This window comes from Octodon degus, unplaced genomic scaffold, assembly GCF_000260255.1.
Source record: "Octodon degus isolate 3935 unplaced genomic scaffold, OctDeg1.0 scaffold00062, whole genome shotgun sequence".
NCBI lineage: Eukaryota > Metazoa > Chordata > Mammalia > Rodentia > Octodontidae > Octodon > Octodon degus.
Window position 1 is genome coordinate 1,918,997 of NW_004524638.1, and position 20,004 is coordinate 1,939,000.

Here is a 20,004-nt window from a genome sequence, read left to right on the forward strand (position 1 = left end):
GTTACTCTTCCTGCTAAAGGCTCATGATGTGACTCTGAAGTAATCCTCATCTAATTGAGGAGAAAATTCTTCACGTTACCATGGCTTATGGGCTTATGTTAGCAGACAGAATTGCCATTGGCCATAGTCCATGTCACGCTTTCACAGGACCTTTTCCTACAGTAATCAAAAGGCATGTGATCGGTACATACAGCCTGAGAAATAGGCATTTTTAGCCCCATTTTAACAATAGCAGGATCATCAAGGTTTGTCTAAGGTTACCCACCTGGAAAGGCAACCAAGCCCCCTAGTTCAGAGCAGGGACTTTGGAACCTAAAGCCTGCAAGAGGCCTGGGCAGGTTATTCCCCCTTTCAGGCTGCTGCATAGGTATGTTGAGGTCCATGTGCTTATCGTACGATCTGTCATTTGCAACTTTGTTCTTTTATTAAGCTCCCATGAGTGTAATTTCTACTTTTTAAAAGTTAATTTCTACTTTTTAGAAATGAATTTCTATTTTTTAATGTTTAAAATTGCTTTTAAATAAACATATTCTCAGTTGATCCCGGAGCTGTCCAAGATTGACCAAAGGGTGGCGAAGGGTGAGGCGAGGCTTCACCCCCAGGTGCAAATGCAGACTTGGGCAGGCTCTTCCCCTCGGTACCTGTCCAGATCAAACCGCTGGCCTGAAACATCTCTTCTCTCTGCAGATTGGGCACATCGAAGGACAGCCTGAAAGGAAGGGGGTCTTTCCAGTGTCTTTTGTTCATATCCTGTCCGACTAGCAAGAAGCTGAAGCCTCAGACTGCCCACATCCTTCATGCAAGACTGCTGCCTCCACGTAACCCTGTGCACAATGTGTATATAGCTGCTGTTACAGAATGAGAAACCCAAGAAGGGCCACCTCAGGAGGGGAATATAGTGTGTGTTGTAAATATCCTGTGGTCTTCTGCCTTCACCAGTGGTAGGGTAACCTCGGGACCCGGTTCGCCTTACTGGTTTGCCAAAGCCATCCTTGGCTTCTAGCACTTCCATCTATCTATGCTGTCTTATAGACAAACAGAAAAACAACAAATGAGTAGAAAATGCTGGCTTTGTAAGTAGAAGTGGTCTCCAGCACCCGCTGAAGGGCATGGACTTGACTCTGTTCCTAACAATGCAGTATTCTCAATCATGTTACTGAAAATGCAACGTTAACGAAGAGGTGGGTTCTGTTCTCCAGGTGAAACTCCTAGTTAGCTCCATGACAGACCAGCCTGTAGTTACCTGTGTACACAGTTTACAGCTATAAAAACCTACTTTGGTATTTATTACAGAAAAGTGCTTAGTTAAATGTAAGTGTTACTCCTTTAGCAAAATACTCCCTGACCCAAAACTCTGTGGCATCTCTCGTGCACACGGCCTCATGCAAGTCTAGGCAAGTGGATTTATACTGTCCTTTGGTGATGAGTGCCCACCCTGAGATATTACCTCATTATGCAAAAATAACATATCCTTCATGATTATTTTGACAAAAGTTTAAAACATCTGGTGAAGTTCACCTTTCAGGAACCAAGGACTGCCAGAAGATACTAACCTGTACAATATGCATGCGTCTAGAAGCTTACCTGAGATCTGCCTTTTATAAAGGAATAAATAGTGTCAATAAGTTGAACTGTATACACTTTTTAAACTTGAGCGCCATTAAAGCAGAAATTATAAGATTGCAAGAACTTTTGTTTCTAGTCAGTCATTTGGCCTTCGCAAGAGTATGGATTTACATATCGTGTAATGAGTCAGCATCCCTTAATCGTGTCAGGGCATCTAAAGGATTGGTTTTAAATTGTTTCTTTAGTTTTGTTCTTGAAAAAACTTAAAACTTGTTTTTTCAGTACTGGGACTAGAACTCATGACTGTGCTTGCCAGGCAGGCACTGCGCTGCTGAGCTGTGTCCCCATACCTGAACTTCTAAAAGATTATGCAAGATGAGGGATTCAGAAATCAACCTTTTATAGTTTTTCTGGTGTGGAATCCAGGTGCTGAAACCAAACTTTTCTTTTCCATTCTGTTTCTTAAACCCCAACTGTAAAATAAGTTTTCCCACCCGAAGCTCTGTCCAATAGACATGGCCCCCTGGAGTCGATGCATAACCAAGTTTTGGAACGCTGCTATGAAGTGCACTGTGAAAAAGGCTCTCCCTGCGGAGTCTCTTTCCTCTCTCACGCTCGCGTGCTCTCTCCTCTCCCTCTCGCTCTCCTCTCTTTCCTCTGTTTCTGCTCTTCCGTATGCTTTCTCTCTTTGTCATTATTTTTGTTTTGTTTTCCATCCCAGCCATTCTTGTCAGACCATTAAGAACATTGTATGTGATTCAGTCTTTGGCATCAGTCTGAATCTTGGAAAAGAATACAGTGGTTGTAGTCCACGATCGGTGGGACTGTTCTTCGATTCCCAGGCGCACGTGCCGTTCTGGCGTTACATTTACTTCAACTGCTGTTTTGGCAACAGGACAGGAGGCTAATATTTTTATGCAGATAATCTTGGCAATGAATGAGAAATGTTACTTTCACAGAAGCACAACTCTGAACCAGAACTGTAGGAAAGGCCTGCCTCATAGTCACAGTGCTCAGTACACATTAACTTGGTGTTGTTTAACTGGTTGCTTGGAGCACTTTGGGTAGCCACCTGAAAAATAAACCTTGCATGCCAGACCTGCAAAAATATTTTATCAGCTGTTAATGGAAACTAGTTTAAGCAACTGCTTCCTCAGCATCCGGTCTCGTGTCCATCCTCACCCGAAGCGCGGAGCAGGAGGCGCCGCGCCCGAGCTGGTGCCCACTGGTGTCAGGACAGGAGGCCAGTGCTGAGGTTGCGCAGTCCGCCGCTGCGTTCATTTGCACACTTTCAGTTGTGTGAAAGAGCCGTTCTTTCTTGTGGCCTACACTATTTTCAGTGATTCGAAAATAAACCGGTTTATAAAAAACACACACAAAAGCTGTATCGCTAAAGTTGCGTGGAGTCGGTGTCTAGTCTCTGCCGTGTCACAGCACGTCACACAATGCATTTCCCATGCCTTTTTCTGGTTGTGTTTTTGTTTCCATAAGGAAGTTGAGTCGTCTAATCCAGTTTACTGTAGGACGTAGGAAAACTAGCAACACCATTGCCAATCTTGTGTTTAAATCCAATCTTAAACTCATGAGCCACTATCTGCAATTTTGTACATGGTATAGTATTTTGAAGTTATGGAACCTTACAAAAAAAATAGCAAATTAGTTCTTTCCCACAGATGGGAAAGTTATGTTCTGCAAATAGCGTGTCTTATTTTACTGTTGAACAGCAATTGCTATTTATTTTTTTATTGCCTAGAACTCCACCGTGTTGTGTAGGAATCTCATAGTGCCACTAGTCAAGTCCCGAATTTTCCTCCGGATGTTGCCAAGAAACATCAGTGTACTTTTCATTTCACATGTATTTAACGTGACAGTTTTTCAGTAATGTATATGTTAATTTCTACTTTTTTTAATATTTAAAATTGCTTTTAAATAAACATATTCTCAGTTGATCCCAAGCATCGGAAATCAGCCATTTTGTGAGTTATCTGCTACTCTTGTGAATGGGGAAGTCAGGGCGCCACCGGCTCTACCCTGGGGTTGTCCACTACAGGTCACCCTGGCTCCAGTGTCAGAGTTCACCCTGAACAGGGAGAAAGTCCCAGCCTTCCCAGTTTTCATGTGATGGCCTGGGCCTGCCCACAGCATCACGTGACAGTGTCCATGTGCAGGGCTGAGACTCACATGGTCTGGGCTCCAGACACCCAGCCTACATCTCCTTGGCCCATGACAGCCCCCAGAAGGTGCCTTCACTTCACAAGCCTGGAAATGAAGCTCGGAAAGAGTTGGCCACGTGCAGAAAATTCCCAGCTCAGAACTCTTGCGTCAAGTGTCTGCTTATGTATTTCCGGTTCCTAGCTGTGGAGCCTCCACTCTATGGAAAACAGACTTGGCTGTGGACACTGCAGTGAGCCGCGCCATCCGAGACCGACACATTGCTCTCCACTTCATGACTGGTTTCCCTCCTGAAAGCCGGTCCATTCAGTGTCTCCACGAAGCCAGGCAAGGTGTCACCAACGGATGCTGTACGGCCAGGAAGAAGGCCCCTGTCATGGGAGCAGGCAGCTGTGTCTCAGGATAGTTCAGGGAGACACCAGCCTGGTGACATAAAGAATCCAGGCACAGGGGCCGGCGGCTTCCCATCTTTTTACAAATGTTGGTTATGTGTAGTTTTGAAGACCTTCGCCCCAGGGGCTCCTCAGGCCTGGCTGGTCTCCACAGAGAGTCTGCAAGCTGGGTGGGCTTAGGGCCCCGCCCCAGAACATGGAATGCTGAGTGTAGCCAGCCTTTAGTCCTCTGTGCAGTCTGCTGCCTCCTGTAAACCAGGCGTGATCACAGGTACGCTACTGGATGAGAAGTCTGCAGAGCTGGGGTGACCTGCCAGAGGCCACTTGGGATGGACAACAGTGTGAGCCTCCCTCCATATTCCCCTAAGCCTGTCCCACTTTCTGCAGTGAGGAGGGGCAGGCTAATTTGACCTTCTCCACTTTGCACATTCTCTTTAGACTCTTCTCCCTTCCTCAGTCCAACTCCTTTATTTCCCTGGGTTTTAAGTTTGCACGTTGTGCTGATAGGGCAGCTGCTACAATAGGCAGGCCGATGAGCAGGCCTGGAATAGAGAAGAAGGTCGCAGCCCGTCACCTTCCACCTCAGCACCCAAGGCTCACTGCGATGACCCTGTGGCACAGTGACACCAGGCCTGTGATTGCAAAGTCGTGCCCCGAGTTCTGTCCTGGAAGCGGGTGTGAGCGATGATGGCCGTGGGAATCAGCTGACAGGAGCCTGCAGAGAGGCCAGCGGTTCACCTCCCACAGTGAAGTTCCCCGCAGCCCCTGAATGAGGGGGTGGCACCTCTGTGACAGCTGGAAAGAGGGAGAAGACAGCAGCTGAAGCAGGATCACCCAGACGGCCATGTGCAGTGACGGAGAGCAGGGTCTCCGCCTCCCCGAGGACCAGGTCGCACTCCAGTGGCTGCTGTGCTGTCTTGGCCTGGCCAGCCCTGCACTGAGAGCTGCATCGTGGGTCATGTTCTCAGCAGCACAATGGAGGGAGCTGTGGTGTTCCCTTCTGTAGATGCGGAGACTCAGGGGAGTGATGCTGCAAGAGTTTCAGTCTTGACTTGGCCAAAGTCACCCACTCATGATGGTGGAGGCCAGCTCAGACCCATGACCGCGGCTCTACGCAGTCCCTGTGTATGGCCACCCACCGCCATCACCACCCTAGATGAACCGCAGGCCTTCGCACTAACCTGCATCCCCTCCTCCTTCATTTCTGATTTTGAGACAAGATCTCACTAAGTTGCTCAGGTTGCTCTTGAACTTCTGATCCTCTGTCTTCACCTCCAAGAATGCTGGGAGCCCAGGCATGCATCACTATGCCTTGCTCCTTTGCTGCCCCATTTGAAGAGAGACTAAGTCAAAGCTGGCCTGCCCCTGTACGCTACCCATAGGTCAGCTGCCAAGACAGCATAAACCATGATATGACGTTTCTGGTCAGAAATGACAAAACCTACTAGCAGGGCTACGGGAGCATTTCTTGGTCAGCACACTTGGGAACACGCAGATGCTGTCCGAGTGCCTTGGAATGTGACTGAGAAGACAGTCGGACAGCTTAAGTCTATCGTGAGCCCAGTGCCCAAAAGCATACTGAACCGTGTGTGTTCCTGGAAGAGGAGTTGCAGCTCAGACAAACAGCTGTTCTGCAAACGTCTTTGCACACAGCAGTTCTAGCTGAAGCTCAGGATGCCAAAACTGTGACCTTCAGAACTACCAGGAAAAAGCCTTCAGCTTCACACTTCATCAGGGAGATTGAAACTTGGCTTTGTAGTTCCAGGTAGATTTGAGAGACATAACACTGGCCTGAAAATACAGTGGGCCTAGGTTTTCAGATTTGGGCCAGCATCCTCGGGCTCCTCAGTATTAAAACCAGATTTACTGAACCAAGCATGGTGTCATGTGCCTATAATTCCAGCTCTCTAGGAGGCTGAGGCAGGGGGATGCATATTCAAGCCTATGTAACCCAGCACTTAGGCAGAGGGATTAAGTTTTAGGCCAGTCTTCACTATACACCAATACTGTTTGAAAAAACTGAAAAAAAATCAGAATTTAAGCCCAGTTGGCAGTTTGAAAAATTAGCAAGACTATATCTCAAAACAACTGTTTTAAAGGGACTGGAATGCATTCCCTTTAGCTCAGTGCAGAAGACCCTGGGTTCCATTCCCAGCAACGAAAGGGGGGCGGGGTGTCATCTCAAAAATAAGGAGTTTCCTCCCCTCACCTTGTGAAAAGTAACAAATTAGAGAAATGAACCTGCTGAATGCTTGACTTGGAGTCAGTGACCACTCGCGTCCCTTGACTGAGTGCAGAAGCCCACACCTGCCTCAGTAGCTAGAGGGCGCCTAGGAGCGTGCAGAGAGCTCAACGGCATCTCCTTTGGTGTGCTGCTGCCACCAGGTGCATGAGGTGCCCCACGTTCCCCACCAGCCGGGGAACCTGACAATCCCTGGAGACAAAGCCACAGGCAAGGACTGCCACACCCTTGGCCCCAGGTTTTCTGCTGCACATGTGTTACTTGCCATCATGGGTTGGATGAATTTGCTAGGGCAGCTCACAGAAGAAAGGCGGGCACATTTAGGGGGGGATTGCAAAGGAGATGACAACAGGTCTGAGAAAAGGCAGAGGGTGAGACAGGAGGGGAACGCAGGAGCCTGCCTTCTGGACCCCCTACAGAAGCAGCTTATGCAGAACACCCCAAAACCTGTCACTTGAGGGTTTTGGGGGGCACTTCATTAAGTAGGTGTGATTGACTCATCAGCAACCTCTAGTGATCAGTTGAACCCCAGGCCCTCCACACTGCTGGGGGTTAGAAATGGAGCGGAAACTCCCACCCTCTTACCCACTTTCCTCTTTCCAGTAGCCACCCACCTCCTGAGCCAGCACTCATCTGCATACAGAAAGACACTTGTCACTTAAGCCACGCCAAGGATTGTAGATGTGCCAAGAAAGAGGAGGAAAACCAGGTGCCACACGGTCACCAGACCTCACAGCACCTCTAGTCGAAGGGGCTCACAGCTGGTCTAAGTGTGGAGAGCGCCCACCCCAGTGAGGGCCGAAGCGTGGAGCCCGCATCACAGGTTCTACCCACTCCTACTGGGTCATGCTGACGGCATCAGGCAAACTGGCTGCTTGACAGTGGGTCTTGCTATGGCGAGTTAAGGTGCAGAACAAAGACCCGCAGGAATACACTGTGCAAACTTAGTTCTTGCTCAGCTGGAACCACTTAAAAACTCAAGCATGGTTCATGCCTGTAACCCCAGCCAATCTGACAGAGGCAGGAAGATCGTGGATTCGATGCCAACATGGACAACCCAACTAAGTACAAATCTGGGGCAACCCACTCTCCAGGCCTTCTGTCTCAGACAAACATTTTCTTTCTCTCAATGAATTCTTCTTACTCTTATCCTCTGTTGTTCTTAAAATTCATGCCTCGATTTTAGAGAATGCAAACTCAGCATTTCAGACATCCAGCACCTTGGGAGTTATATTTAGCTTATTTTATTTGGGGGGACTTCCACCAAGATAATTGGACAGAGGTAAGAGTTTGCTTTGGTTTCATAGATCCTGGATTGTGCCTCGATTAGGTAAAAACAACAAATCTCAGACACCCAGAGTCACCTGGTGGCTTGGATGCAGCCGTTCATCAACACTTTATCCAGCACAGTAAGTGGCTGTGCCACCCAGAAGTTTGGAGATGCAGACACACCTTCCCTAGCTAGCCCTTTTGGCCTAGCAGCCTCACTCTCGTCTGCCAAAACAGAAGATGGCAGGTGGTAACCCAGCTTAGAGGGAAAAGAGTCAACAGGTGGGGCATAGGCAGCAGTGAGGAGGGAAAAAAGTGAAATCAGCTAGAAATCTAGCCATCAAAGCTGAAGGTATGGATGCCCCAAACCCACAAATCCCTTGATGAAAGCGCATGCGTGTGTTGACCAAAGTCATGAAAGTCAGTGACAGACCTGTTTATGATCATCTAAACGCTACCCGCAGTCCTCCAACAGTGACGTGTGTATAAACTGGCGAACAGACGTGGCATGTCCGGTAGGAAGAGTGAACATTCTACAGCCATGCACTACAACCTAGCTGAGTCTCACGCTGAACCTGAGAAGCTAGGCTCAGAATAATCCACTCTTTTATTCCACTTAATTAAAAAAATAGGCAATCTCTGCAGGAACATGTCTACGTGGTATAACCAATTCACCACTAGCAGAGGTCCTGGCCGGGGGGCCGGGGCATGGAGCAGACCTTGTGCTGTTTCTCTAAGCGCTGGGCACAGGCTCCTCACTTCTATCTAGGGTTAGGGTTAGGGTTAGGGTTGCTTTTGTGGTGCTGGACAAGAAACCCAGGGCCTCACTGGTGCTCAGCATGGGCTCTGCCACTGAGTCACTCCCCAGCCTCTGATGTTTTCCATCTGTGTGTTCTTCACAGGGGTATCCTGATAAATGTTTCACTCTTTTTTAAATTAAAAAGAGTTAAATTGAGAAGAAACCTTTATTTGTAGCATTTCCGCTAGTTCCTGTGATGTAAATATTCCTGCTATGGCGGATTATAAGCTACCCATGTGGTGTCGTGGAATGTTGAGTTGGGGGAAGTCCTTTCTTCAGTCAGTCTCACTGTGTAGACCAGGCTGGCTTTGAATTCCCAGTCCTCTTGCCTCAGCCTCCTGAGAGCTGGAGTTACAAGTGAGTGCCACCATGCCTCGTGCAGGGTTTTTGTTTTTAAAGTCTTCTAAGTAAAGGTAAGAGTAGGGGCCGGATGAGATTGGCCCTTTCCCGTTTGAACCCCTGCTAGTCAGCCCACCAGTATCTATGCTTTTTTGAAAGATTGTAACAATTTTATTGAGAGATAATTTATCTGCCATACACTTCCCTCATTTTTAGTGTACGCTTCAATGCATTTGAGTATATTCCCAGAGTTGTCTGCCCATTGCCACAACCACATTTATAAACATTTCACCCTGGTGCCCCCCACACACCTGCTAGCTGTTGTCCACCTTTTTTCACCATGACTTCTGGCACCTACAGATCCGTCTCATTTGGAAATTGCTTTGGAGTGAAGCAGCACAGCCTGGGACCTGCGACTGGCTTCTGTCATTCTCCATGTTTTCAAGGCTTACCTGGGTTTCGCTGTGCATCTACATTTTGTTTCTTTTATTGCCAGCTAATTTCCCTGGATGGACAGATTTCATATTCTTTTCCCACTGATGGACATCTGAGCTGTGTCTATCCTTTATGACCACTACGGCCAAGTTTCTGTGAACGCTTGTATGTGTGTCCTTTTGCACGAACACTGGGTTTTCCCCACATAAGGCCTAGCCTCTGGGAGCGCCACTTTCCCAACATAGCCACCCCATTTCTTATGTCTGCCAAGAGTGCAGGAAGGCCCTTGTTGCCCACAACTTCAGTAACACCTATTTCTCCCTTTGCCCCCAGTAATGACCACCCTCAAGTGATCTGTCACGGTGGTTTTGATTTGAGCTCCTCTGCTGGCTTCTGGTGCTGAGCACATTTTCCTGTGCTGGTGCCGCCAGGGTGTTGAGGATTTCCCACAGCTGCTTTTGTTAGGGGAAGCTTGAGACTGCTCTCCTGCCCACCGAGAAGGGGGCAGGGGGAACTATCTCTGCCCTTGCTTTCATTCTTAGTAAGTCAGAGATAAGCAGAAGTGCTTCTCGGCCTCTCCAGCCAATGAGAAGTTTGCTGTGAACTGAAGGCAAAGAAAGTGTCACTTATGTGGCTGCCCTCTTCGGGGAACAAGATTCTGGGCCCAGGTGGCATTTCCCAGTGTGCCCCGGCATCTGTTGCCCCTCACGGTAGGGAGCAGCCTCAACACGCTGTGCCTCAGGGCCTCCGGGCGGCTGCTTGGGTCCCCACCCAGGAGGGCAACCACCACGCTCTCCAGGGCGGAGGGCCGGGGTGGGCTCAGACCCCAGAGCAGTGCAGTGGGAAGGCCAGAGGCAGACTTCCCGGAACAGGGCTGCGCAGGAGCCGCAGGCGGGCTGCCCAAGCACAAGCGGCGGGCCCAAAGAGAAAAATGACTGTTCTAGCACGTCCTCACCTCCTTCCTCCACGTTTGGCAGTGAAGTCCCTGCCTGGTGAGTCAGGCCGGGAAGGGCTCCTCGAGGGTCCTCTGCCAGCCAGGAGCCTATGGCTCCCAAGCAGGGACAGGGCCTGAGTCTTGGGTAGAGTCGGAGTCAGGTTTTCCTGTGGGGCTGAGACTCCCAGTTGGAGAGTGAGTCAGTAGGTCAGAGAGGCAGGCTGGAGCCGGGTCTGCATGTCTAGCCCCAGGGCAGTTCGGCTCTTAGAGACAGAACATTCACACAGTTCAGCTTTTTTTTCCCTCCTTTAGTATAGGGTGTACAGGTCTCACTATACAAATCGGACTCCTAGTGATCTTCCTGTTTTCAGCCTCCCAAGCATTGGGATTACAGGCGTGCTCTACCACACCCAGTCTCAGTAGCCCTCTCGGCGTGCCCTGGGGGTGGATCTAACCCAGGTCCACTGGGCTGTCTGGCCTGGCCAGAATATGAAAACAGAAGGAAGGGCCCAGCTGCAAATGGCCTGGGCCCAAGTCCCAGCCTCTCGGGGAGCTACAGCGTGGACAAGCCGCGCTGCACTCAGTGGCCTCAGCGTCATCCTCGCTAACAGGCACTGCCATCCTCGGCCGGCCCCCTCCTGCAGGCAGGCCGCTCGCTCAGCCGGTCCTCCACTTCCCCGACCTTCCACTCAGGGTCCGTCCCACAGTTACACAGGTGACCCGAGAAGGGGACATGCTTCCATCTGGCCTGCAGATTATACTCAAAAGCAGCCTCTGCTCTCCAGATCTAATTCAGTTGCTGCTGGTACAGACAGAACTGTGTGCGCCTGCACACGCCTGGGGAGGAGCAGACACTCCCGTTGCTCTGGGAAGCTGAGGCAGGAGATCCCAGCTGCACGCCTCGTTGGTGCGATTCAGCACATTGGTAAGTCTCTAAATTTAGAAATAATAATAGTAATAAATATAAAGGTCCAGAGATGTCACGCTCAGTGCAGAGTCCCTTGTTTCAATCCCCAGTACCAAAAAGAGGAAAAAGGAAAAGGCGAGACGGAGGGATGGATGGAGGGAAGAAAAGATTAAAAAAAGAAAGCCAGCACAGCCTTGTCTTGTGGAGACTCAGATCCATTTGAGTAAAACAAACATGTGTGACATTTAAAATAAGCACTTTCAAGGAGGGGCCTTCTAAATTATGTGTAATCCTTTGAGCGGTACTTAAGAGGGACAAAAAATATTAACTCTCTGACCAAAATTCCAACTCTTGGGAATTTTTCTTTTCTTGTTTGTTTGTTTTTTTTTTAATTTGTTTTGTTTTGTTTTGGTTTTTTGTATTTTGGGGAAGTGTCCACAGGGTGTTCAGGGTCTCACTACTAGATTGAACTCCTAGTGATCCGCCTGTTCACAGCCTCCCACGAGCTGGGATTCCAGGCGTGCGCCACCATGCCCAGTCTCAGTTGCCTGCTTAGTGCACCCCAGGGGTGGGGCCGCCACAGCAGGCCCAGGGATCAACCCCCCGGCCCCTGCACTTGCTTGTAGGTGCTTTAGTCCACTGAGCTATTTGGCCGGCCTGGGAATTTTTCTTAAGAAAAGACATTCACATTGTACTGTTCTTTAAGAATTTCTTATCAGTGGTTACTTGTGATCTAACTGCCCAGTAAAATAAGATGGCGCCACCACGCAGAGCACGTGGACCGAGCACACGAAGTCCTCCCCGGCGTCTCGGGCACAAGCTGGCGCTGGAGCAGGGGCTGGGGCGCAAGGGTCCAGCAGGCCTTGGCAGTGCAGCACGGCCGCCGTCACAGAGGAAGAGGGAGCGTGTGTCCCTCCGCATCCCATAGCAGATCATTCCGGAAGGATTTGGAAACCAAGGCCCTGAGGTCGACTTGGTGCCTACTCCAGGTATAAGCAACTCTGCGAATAATTGACTTAGCATGTGTGTACAGCTCATGATGAGCGGATTCGTCAGAGGGTCTTGGTAGAATCATTTTGAACATACATGGTAGTATGTGGCACAGTGGCACACGCCTGTAACACCAGCACCCTGGGAGGCTGAGGCAGGAAGATCACAAGTTCAAGCTCAGCCTGAGCAATGTAGTCACTTAGTGAGACCCTACCTCAAAAATTAAAAAGAAAAAAGAAATGAAAGCACCTAGTAGCACTTGTGAAGTTTAAATCCGCGCGTATCTACCTAACGCCCAAGCACTGCACCCTTGGGGAACGAGAGTCTTTCTACCCTTGCACAAGGGCCACCCTAGAAAAGCAACCTTTTTAAAGGAACAAACTCCTGACACCCTGAACCTGTCCTTGGAGGAGGAGGAAGAGGAAATGGAGGAAGAAGAGGAGGAGGAGGAAGAGCAGGAGAAGGGGGAGGAGGAGGAAGAGAAACGCAGTAGTGTAGAATCTGTTCATGGGAACACTACAGCACTGATTCATTTTAGAAAGAAATCGCCAGTTGTTCACTCTGTCCTAGGGCTGCTGCAAACCCTGCTGCCACCAAGGAGGATGGGTGGGATTAGGGCTGGGGAGGGCTGGGGACAGCCAAGGTCCCCGACTGGACAGGTGCCTTGCAAAGGAGTCCTGCTGGGCAAAAGGCAGTATCAGTGTTCACACAAGTGGAAACCACGTCTGCACATCTGTAAACATCTTTCTGTGGCGTGTGGACCCGTGGAGATGAGCGCCCAAGGGCAGGGCAGGGCTGTCTCACAGCAGAGCGGGAGGGCCGTGGTCTTCCCACTCAGCACAAAAGAAAGCAAGAAAAAGAGCACACAGTGGGAGCCATGTCAGCCGGCCTGGGCCAGAGAACCCGCAGCGGGCGTGATGACACACACCTATACAGCCAGTACTCTGGGAGGCTGAGATGGGAGGTTCAAGGCCACACCAGGCAACTTAGCAATTTAGGGAGACCCTGTCTCCAAATAAAAAATGGGCTACAGATGTACTCAGTGGGAAGGGCCTGGCTCACCCCCAACAGTGCAAAGCAAACCAAATCCCAAAAAAGAAACAGCAAAGAGCCCTCCAGAAGGAAGGGGCCATCTGAACAAGGAGAGGCTTACTCTGTCATTGTGCTGAGATGCTCCATGAGAAAGGGAAGGAGGGAGGGAGGGAGGGAGGGAATAAAGGAGGGAGGGAGGAGGAAAGAAAGAAAAGGAAAGGAAAGGAAAGGAAAGACGACATGACCAGGGGTTTCCGCTTTCCTCCCCCAGCCGCTAGCACAGCCTGGCATTCTGCACACCACTCCCGACCTTGTCCGCATGCCTGCTCAGCACTGCCCTGTTTCCTTCCCCTTGGAGTTTTGCCCAAGGTTTCTGGGAAGGTGACTGCTGCCCCAGGAGCTCCGGGAGCAATGTGACAGCCAGGGAGGACCCTGCATTCCTCCTGCAGGGCTTCTTGGGTGCGGCGAGCCAGCCCTGTCCCGGGTGCCCGCTGTGCGGTCTTCAGAGCTCCCTTCCATGGAGGAAACAGAAAATGCCGAGAAGATGGATGGCATCCGCTCACACGTGTCGTGGGGAAAGTCGGAAAGCTGACAGTGGTGACCGCTGCCGGGCACTTCGGTGCTTCCTTTTTGGTCTTCAGCAAATGTGTCTTAAGTTAGTGTGAATAAAACCTAGAACCTTCACATGGAGCTATACCCTTAGCCTTTTTTAGCTTATTATTTTATTTTGAGACAAGGGCTCATCACGTCCCTAAATTGTTCAGCGTGGGGGGGGGGGAGGCCTGCTGTAGCCTTGCGACCCTCCCTCCCTGTAAGAGCAAATTCAAGTTAAGGCAGCGCCATCTGCTCCAACCATCCTTACTGCGCAGGCTTTCTCTCCCTGCCACTCTGGAAGACCTCCAGGGCAGCGTGAACATGGCTTTTCTGAGTCGTATCCCTCTGAAGACAGTGTTTGTACCTTCACTGTGCCTGCCACAACTATGAATTCCTGTCACAAAAGCCCAACGACCTGCTAGGCCTTGATCCATGTGGCCATGGGAGCTCCCTCAGGAATCCCAGCTGTTCTGGGGCAGTTCCAGGAGGGACCTGGGCACCTCGTGGAGCTGGTGGCAGTGGAGCTGGGCCCTCATACATTCAGAGGATTCCTGGAGGAGAAGCAGCTGGGCACGGTGGTGCGCAGCTATAATCCCAGACTCGGGAGGCTGAGGCAGGAGGAATGCCAGGAGCTTAAGGCTAACCTGAACTATATAGTGGGACCCTCTCTCAAAAGGACAAAATAAAACAAAGCAAAGGAGAAGTGAGGCTGGGTGGCCCTTCTGTGTCTGCACTCAGACCCACCCGTCCTTGCTGTCTGGTATCCACTGTCCGACACAGTAGTGGCCTATATTTTTCTGGTTTTCCCTCATGTTTTGTTGTTGTTGTTTGGTTTTGTTTTGATTTTAGTGGCTGACTCAGCCCACCCTGGGGGCAGGGCTTGTGCGGCATGTGGCGCCTGGGACGGAACCTCAGTCCCTGAGCTTGCCTGAACTTGCCTAAGCAGGTGCTCTAGACCGCTGAGCTACCTCACTGGCCTCTCCCCATATTTTAAGGCTAGAGGGTAAATGCACTCCATGCTACCCCATCTTTGTGAGAATCGTCTCAATCTCCAGCCGCTCTCCTACCCTCCTGCCTTCACTGTGGAGGGGTAGCCACCACCTGGAAGTCCTGTGCCCTACATGCGCGCTCTGCACCTCGGCCCCCTGGACCTTCCTCACACCGGCCCAGGTCTGTCCCAGCAGCGCAGAGCCCAGTGACAGGCTCCCACCCGAGGGCTGAAGCAGCGCTAGAATCAGCACCCTCCCGCCCCTGCCCCCTCCCCTCCCCCTCCCCTGCCCCTCCCCCCTCCTGCCCCAGGGTGCGGGCGCAAGCTCAGGCCAGCCCCCACTGCACAGCAGGGCTTACAGAGCAGCTGTGGACTCTCCAGGCCCCGCTTCACTTCCTGCCCAGTGGCAGCACCAGTACCTGCCTTGTCCAAGAGGACAGAAAGCTGAGAATTAGAGAAAATCAGTGTAAAGTCCCTGTCAAAGCCGGAGCTCCACATGACATGGGGTCCTTTTATTAGCTATTTGATGGGCCTCCTTCTTTTTGTTTTTGTCTTTTTGAAACAGGGCCTGGCTGTGCAGTTCAGACTGGCCTTTAGCTCACTTTGTAGCCCAGGCTGGTCTCTAATTCTCAGTGATCCTCCTGCCTCAGCCTCCCAAGTGCTGCGATGACAGGCGTGCTGTACCACACCTGGCTGAGGGCATCTTTAAGCAACCTATAATCACAATTCTGAATGAGAAGATTACAATATTTTGGAATATTCACACTGTGTGTCAGTCAACTATAGATTATACAAATATACGTGGGATTAATTTGGGGGCTTAACTGTACCCTTTAAGTGTACCTTATACCTTTGAGTCTTCTTGTGTACTTATTTCCTTAATTAGGGGTGAAATTGTGTTACAGTACTTGGCCAACCGGTTTTGAACTTTACGTCCTACCCTGCCTCAGCCCCCCAAGTACCGGGGCTGCTGGTGTGCGCCACCATTCCCAGGCTTCGCTGGCGGGTATATACTTAGAGGGGCTACCACAGACTTCTGCACAGACTCCTGCAGGAGCTTTTCCTTGTGCGTGAGGGCAACGAGAACAATGGTGACAAATCCAGACTACAAGTGCAAAAGAAGAGGAAAAATTACTGACGGCAAAGGCATCTTCTGTACCCCGCCCTGCCCTCAGGGCTGTGTTCTCCCCTGGAGCTGTCACCATAGACAGCTGGAAAGGGATTATGATGGCCCTTGTTTTCCTGATGAGTAAACTGAGGCAGAGAGAATTTAGGGAATGAAGTGGCAGATCCTATCTCCAAATCCTCTAAAGCAAACTGAGTAAGATTCTAAACGGCCAGATGCTTCCAACTAGAAATGTGTGTGTGGGGTGTGTGTGTGTGTGTGTGTGTGTGTGTGTGTGTGTGTGTGGTGTGTTTCTAAAACCAGTAGTTTATTCAGGGCCGGTGGCACACACCTTCCCCTGGCACTGGGGAGCATGAGGCAAGAGGCTCATTCCAAGCTCAAGACCAACCTGGGCTACAAAGTGAGCTCAAGGCCAGCCTAAGCTTCATAGTGAGACCTGCTCAAAAGACAGATAAACAGATAAATAAATAAATCCAGCAGCTGTCAAGCAAAAAGCGATACACAAGTATTCATTTCAGATGTCCCCTGGGTCTTTAAATTTGAGGGAAAGCTTATTTTGAGTTCTTTATATATTGTTGATAGCAGCTTTTTGTCTTAGGAGAATCTGGCATTTCACACACACACACACACACACACACACACACACACACAGTGCGTCGTCTCTTCACTGTGTTGGTTTCTTTCACTGAGCAAAAGATTTTTAATGAGATCCCAGTTGTTGATTCTTAGTACTGTTTCCTGTGCCATCAGGATTTGGTCCATAAAGTCTTTGCCTAAACCAGTATCTTTAAGAGTTCTATCTATTCTATTTTCCAGCAAATTTAGCGTTTCTGTTTTAATATTTATATCTTTGATCTATTTTGATTTTAGCTTAGTACGTGGTGAAAGATATGGTTCTAGTTTTAATCTTCAGAATTTGGAAAGCCAGTTTTTTCCAGCACCATTTATTAAAAAGGTTTTCTTCCACTGAAAGGTGTTTAGCACATTTCGTCAAAGATATGGTGACTGAGCATGTCTGGAGTTGCTTTTGCATCTTTTAAACTGTTCCATGATCCTTGGGTCTGGGATTCTCTCCCAGTACCATGCTGTTTTTATCACAATAGCTTTATAGTATAATTTCAAGTGAGGGATTGTGGTGCCCCCTGCCTTGCCTTTGTTGCCCACAGTTGCATTTGCTAGTTTAGGTCTCTTCTGATTCCAAGTGAATTTTAGGACTGTGCACTCTAATTCTGTTAGATACACTGTTAGAATTTTGATCAGAATTGCATTAAATTTGTATAACAGCTTTGGATGTATGGCTATTTTCACTATATGGAACTTCCTACACAAAAGCAAGGGATTTTTTAAATTTTCTGATATTCCCTTCAATCTCTCTCTCTCTCTCTCTCTCTCTCTCTCTCTCTCTCTCTCTCTCTCTCTCTCTTTGCGGAACCAGGGATTGAACTCAGGCCCTTGCGCTTGCCAGGGAAGCACTTATTCCACTGAGCCATCTCACTGGCCCCCCTCAATCTCTTTTTTTAGGGTAGAGATCTTTTATGTCGTTTGTTGAATTGATTCCTATGTGTTTTTTTTTTATGTTACAGTGAAGACATTGTCTCTCTAATTTCTTTCTTAGTGAGTTTGTTATTCATGTACAAGAAGGATATTGATTCTTGAGTGTTGACTTTTTGTTCAGCTGTAACACTGAATTTGGTTATTAAATTTACAAATATTTTGGTGGAATTCTTGGGATTTTCTATGCAGTCATCTGCAAATAATGGTAGTTTAACTTCTTCCTTTTCTATCCTTTTTCCTTTCATTTTTTCCTCATGTGTAATTGCTCTGGCTAGTGTTTCCAAAACTATATTGAATAACAGTGGTAATAGCTGATATCCTTGTCTTGTTCCTGATTTTAGAGTGAAAGCTTTCAGTTTTTTGTCCATTTGGTATGATGTTGGTCATTGGTTTGTTGTAGATGACTTTTATCAGATTGAGATAAAGACTTTCTATTCCAATTTTCTGTAGGGTTTTTTTTTTTTCTTTTTATCATGAATGGATGTTGAACTTTGTAGAAACAGCAAATAAATATTTGAAAAATGTTCAACATCACTGGTCATTTGAGAAATGGAAATTAAAACAACGCTGAGATTCCATCTTACTCCAGAAAGAATGGCTATCAAGAAGTGAACCAGTGGGCCGGGGAGATGGCTCAGTAGGATAAGCGCTTGACTGGCAAACGCAAGGATCTGAGTTCAATCCCCGGTTCCGCAAAAAAAAAAAAAGAAGAAGAAGTGAACCAATACCAAACGCTGGTGGGATTTGTGGGGGAAAAGGATCCCTCTCTAGTGTTTATGGGAGTGTAAACTGGTAAAACCACTGTGGAAGTCAGTGTGGAGAGTCCTCAAAAAACTATGACTAAACACTCCATTTGACCCAGTGATTACCCATCTTGGAATCTTCCCCAAAAGATTTAAAGGCGTCAGACCACAGTGATGTACGAACACCCAGTGTTGCTAGTGGCAGAGCGTGTAATAGCTGAAACTTGGAAACAGCCCCGGTGCCCAGCATCTGATGACGGGATCATGAAAGTGTAGGGGATTTTTATGATGGAGCGCCACTCTGTTATTTTTTTTTTTAATTTTTTTTCCATTTATTTATTTATTGTGTGTGTGTGTGTGTGTGCGTGTGTGTGTGTGTGTGTGTGGCCAGCTCAGCCCACCAGGGGGCGGGGCTGGCTGGCATGTGGTGCTGGGGGATCGAACCGTGGTTCCTGTGCTTTGCCAAGCTTGTTCCAAGTAGGTGCTTTAGACCACTGAGCCATCTTGCCAGCCCGCCACTCTGTTATAAAGAAGGATAAACCTGACACATTTCTAGGTAAATGGGTGCAATTTGAGACCATTCTCTTAAGTGAAATAAATCAGACACACATATGTAAGTACTGTGTTGCTTCGGTGGTGTGAGGAACTGAAAGTGTAAATAAGGACTGAAATGTATAATAGATATTGCGAAATAGAAACAGAATGCTAAAATGAGAAAGGGAACCGGGAAGGAAGATGGGAAAGGAAGACTAATGAGAAAAAAGGGGAGAGGGACTGCAGAGAGAGAGAAATGGGTAAAAAAAAATCAAGTTATATCGTATACAAGTAGAAATTCTCCGTGATGAATGTGATCCTTATGTGTATCTAAAGTGTACCATTAAAATTAATTAATAAAAAGATGAACATCTGTGCTCATTCTAAGAACTCTTTCTCTTTTTTTATGCAACTTTTAAAAAATACAGTTTGTAGGATATGCTGCAGTTTATTTCCAGGGGTCTACAAAATGCTGTGCAGCTCGTTCAGTGCTGAGTTGTAGGCACTACGCTGGGCACACAAAAATAACAGCTAAAAAATGATTTTTAGCAGAAGGCTGTGTTAGGTGGAGGCTAGGGGCACAGACATGGCGTCCACTGACCTGTCGTGAGCCTTCGCACGTCACTGAGAGGACAGGCCTGATGTCACAGGATAGTGACCTTAGCCAGGAGCCCAGGAAGCACTCCACCGTGATCACTCACTTGCATCTGGCCAAGGCACTGTCACCAGGCCAGGAGCTCCGGCTGCAAGCAGCCACTTAGCCAATGCACAGTCCAGTAACTGTGCCCGGGTTACTGCGGCTGTCTAGCTTCTCTCCTGGGACCATGTGGTGCCCTGGGCCCAGAAGCGAGGCCCAGGTGCATGGCTGTGTGCAGCTTTTTCAGCCACCATGGTGTGTCCACCTCAGGGGAGAGTGGCCGCAGCAGACAACCTTGCCCAGCCCTGTAGGAGCTGCCTACCGCAGGGCTTAACGTAGGGCCTGGGAGCCCAAACTGGACTGTGGGTCAGAATCACTGTGCAAAGCTGCTCGTTCAAAGGTGGATTTGGGGGCTGCGGAGATAGCTCAGTGGTCTAAGTACCAGCCTGGGCAAGTGGAAGGACCCGGGCTCAATGCTGCATAGTGAGCCCCTGTACCTTATACACACATACCAAAAAAAAGGGGGATTCTGGGGCATGTAGTGGATGCATCCAAGGAGGGTTTTGGATTTTGTTCTTGTTTTTATTCTATTCTATTCTATTCTATTCTATTTTAGGACCAGCCCACAGAACCCAGAGTCTTTGCACTGAACTACATCTCCAGCCCTTTTGTTTTATTTTCAATTTTGAGACATATTTTTCACTAAGCAACTAAATTGTCCAGGTTGGGCTAAAATTTGTGATTCTCCTGC

The 20,004-nt window shown here is 48.7% G+C and overlaps 1 protein-coding gene across 1 annotated transcript in view; it reads left to right on the top strand.

Moving 5' to 3' along the window:
- Asap1 (ArfGAP with SH3 domain, ankyrin repeat and PH domain 1) overlaps positions 1-3,522 on the top strand; it is a 393,896-nt gene extending 390,374 nt beyond the window's left edge. The window contains exon 28 of the mRNA XM_023718810.1: positions 688-3,522. Within this exon, the coding sequence (XP_023574578.1) occupies positions 688-762 (75 nt within the window). The 3' untranslated portion in view covers positions 763-3,522. The remainder of the gene's footprint in view (positions 1-687) is intronic.
- Positions 3,523-20,004: the final 16,482 nt, after the last annotated feature.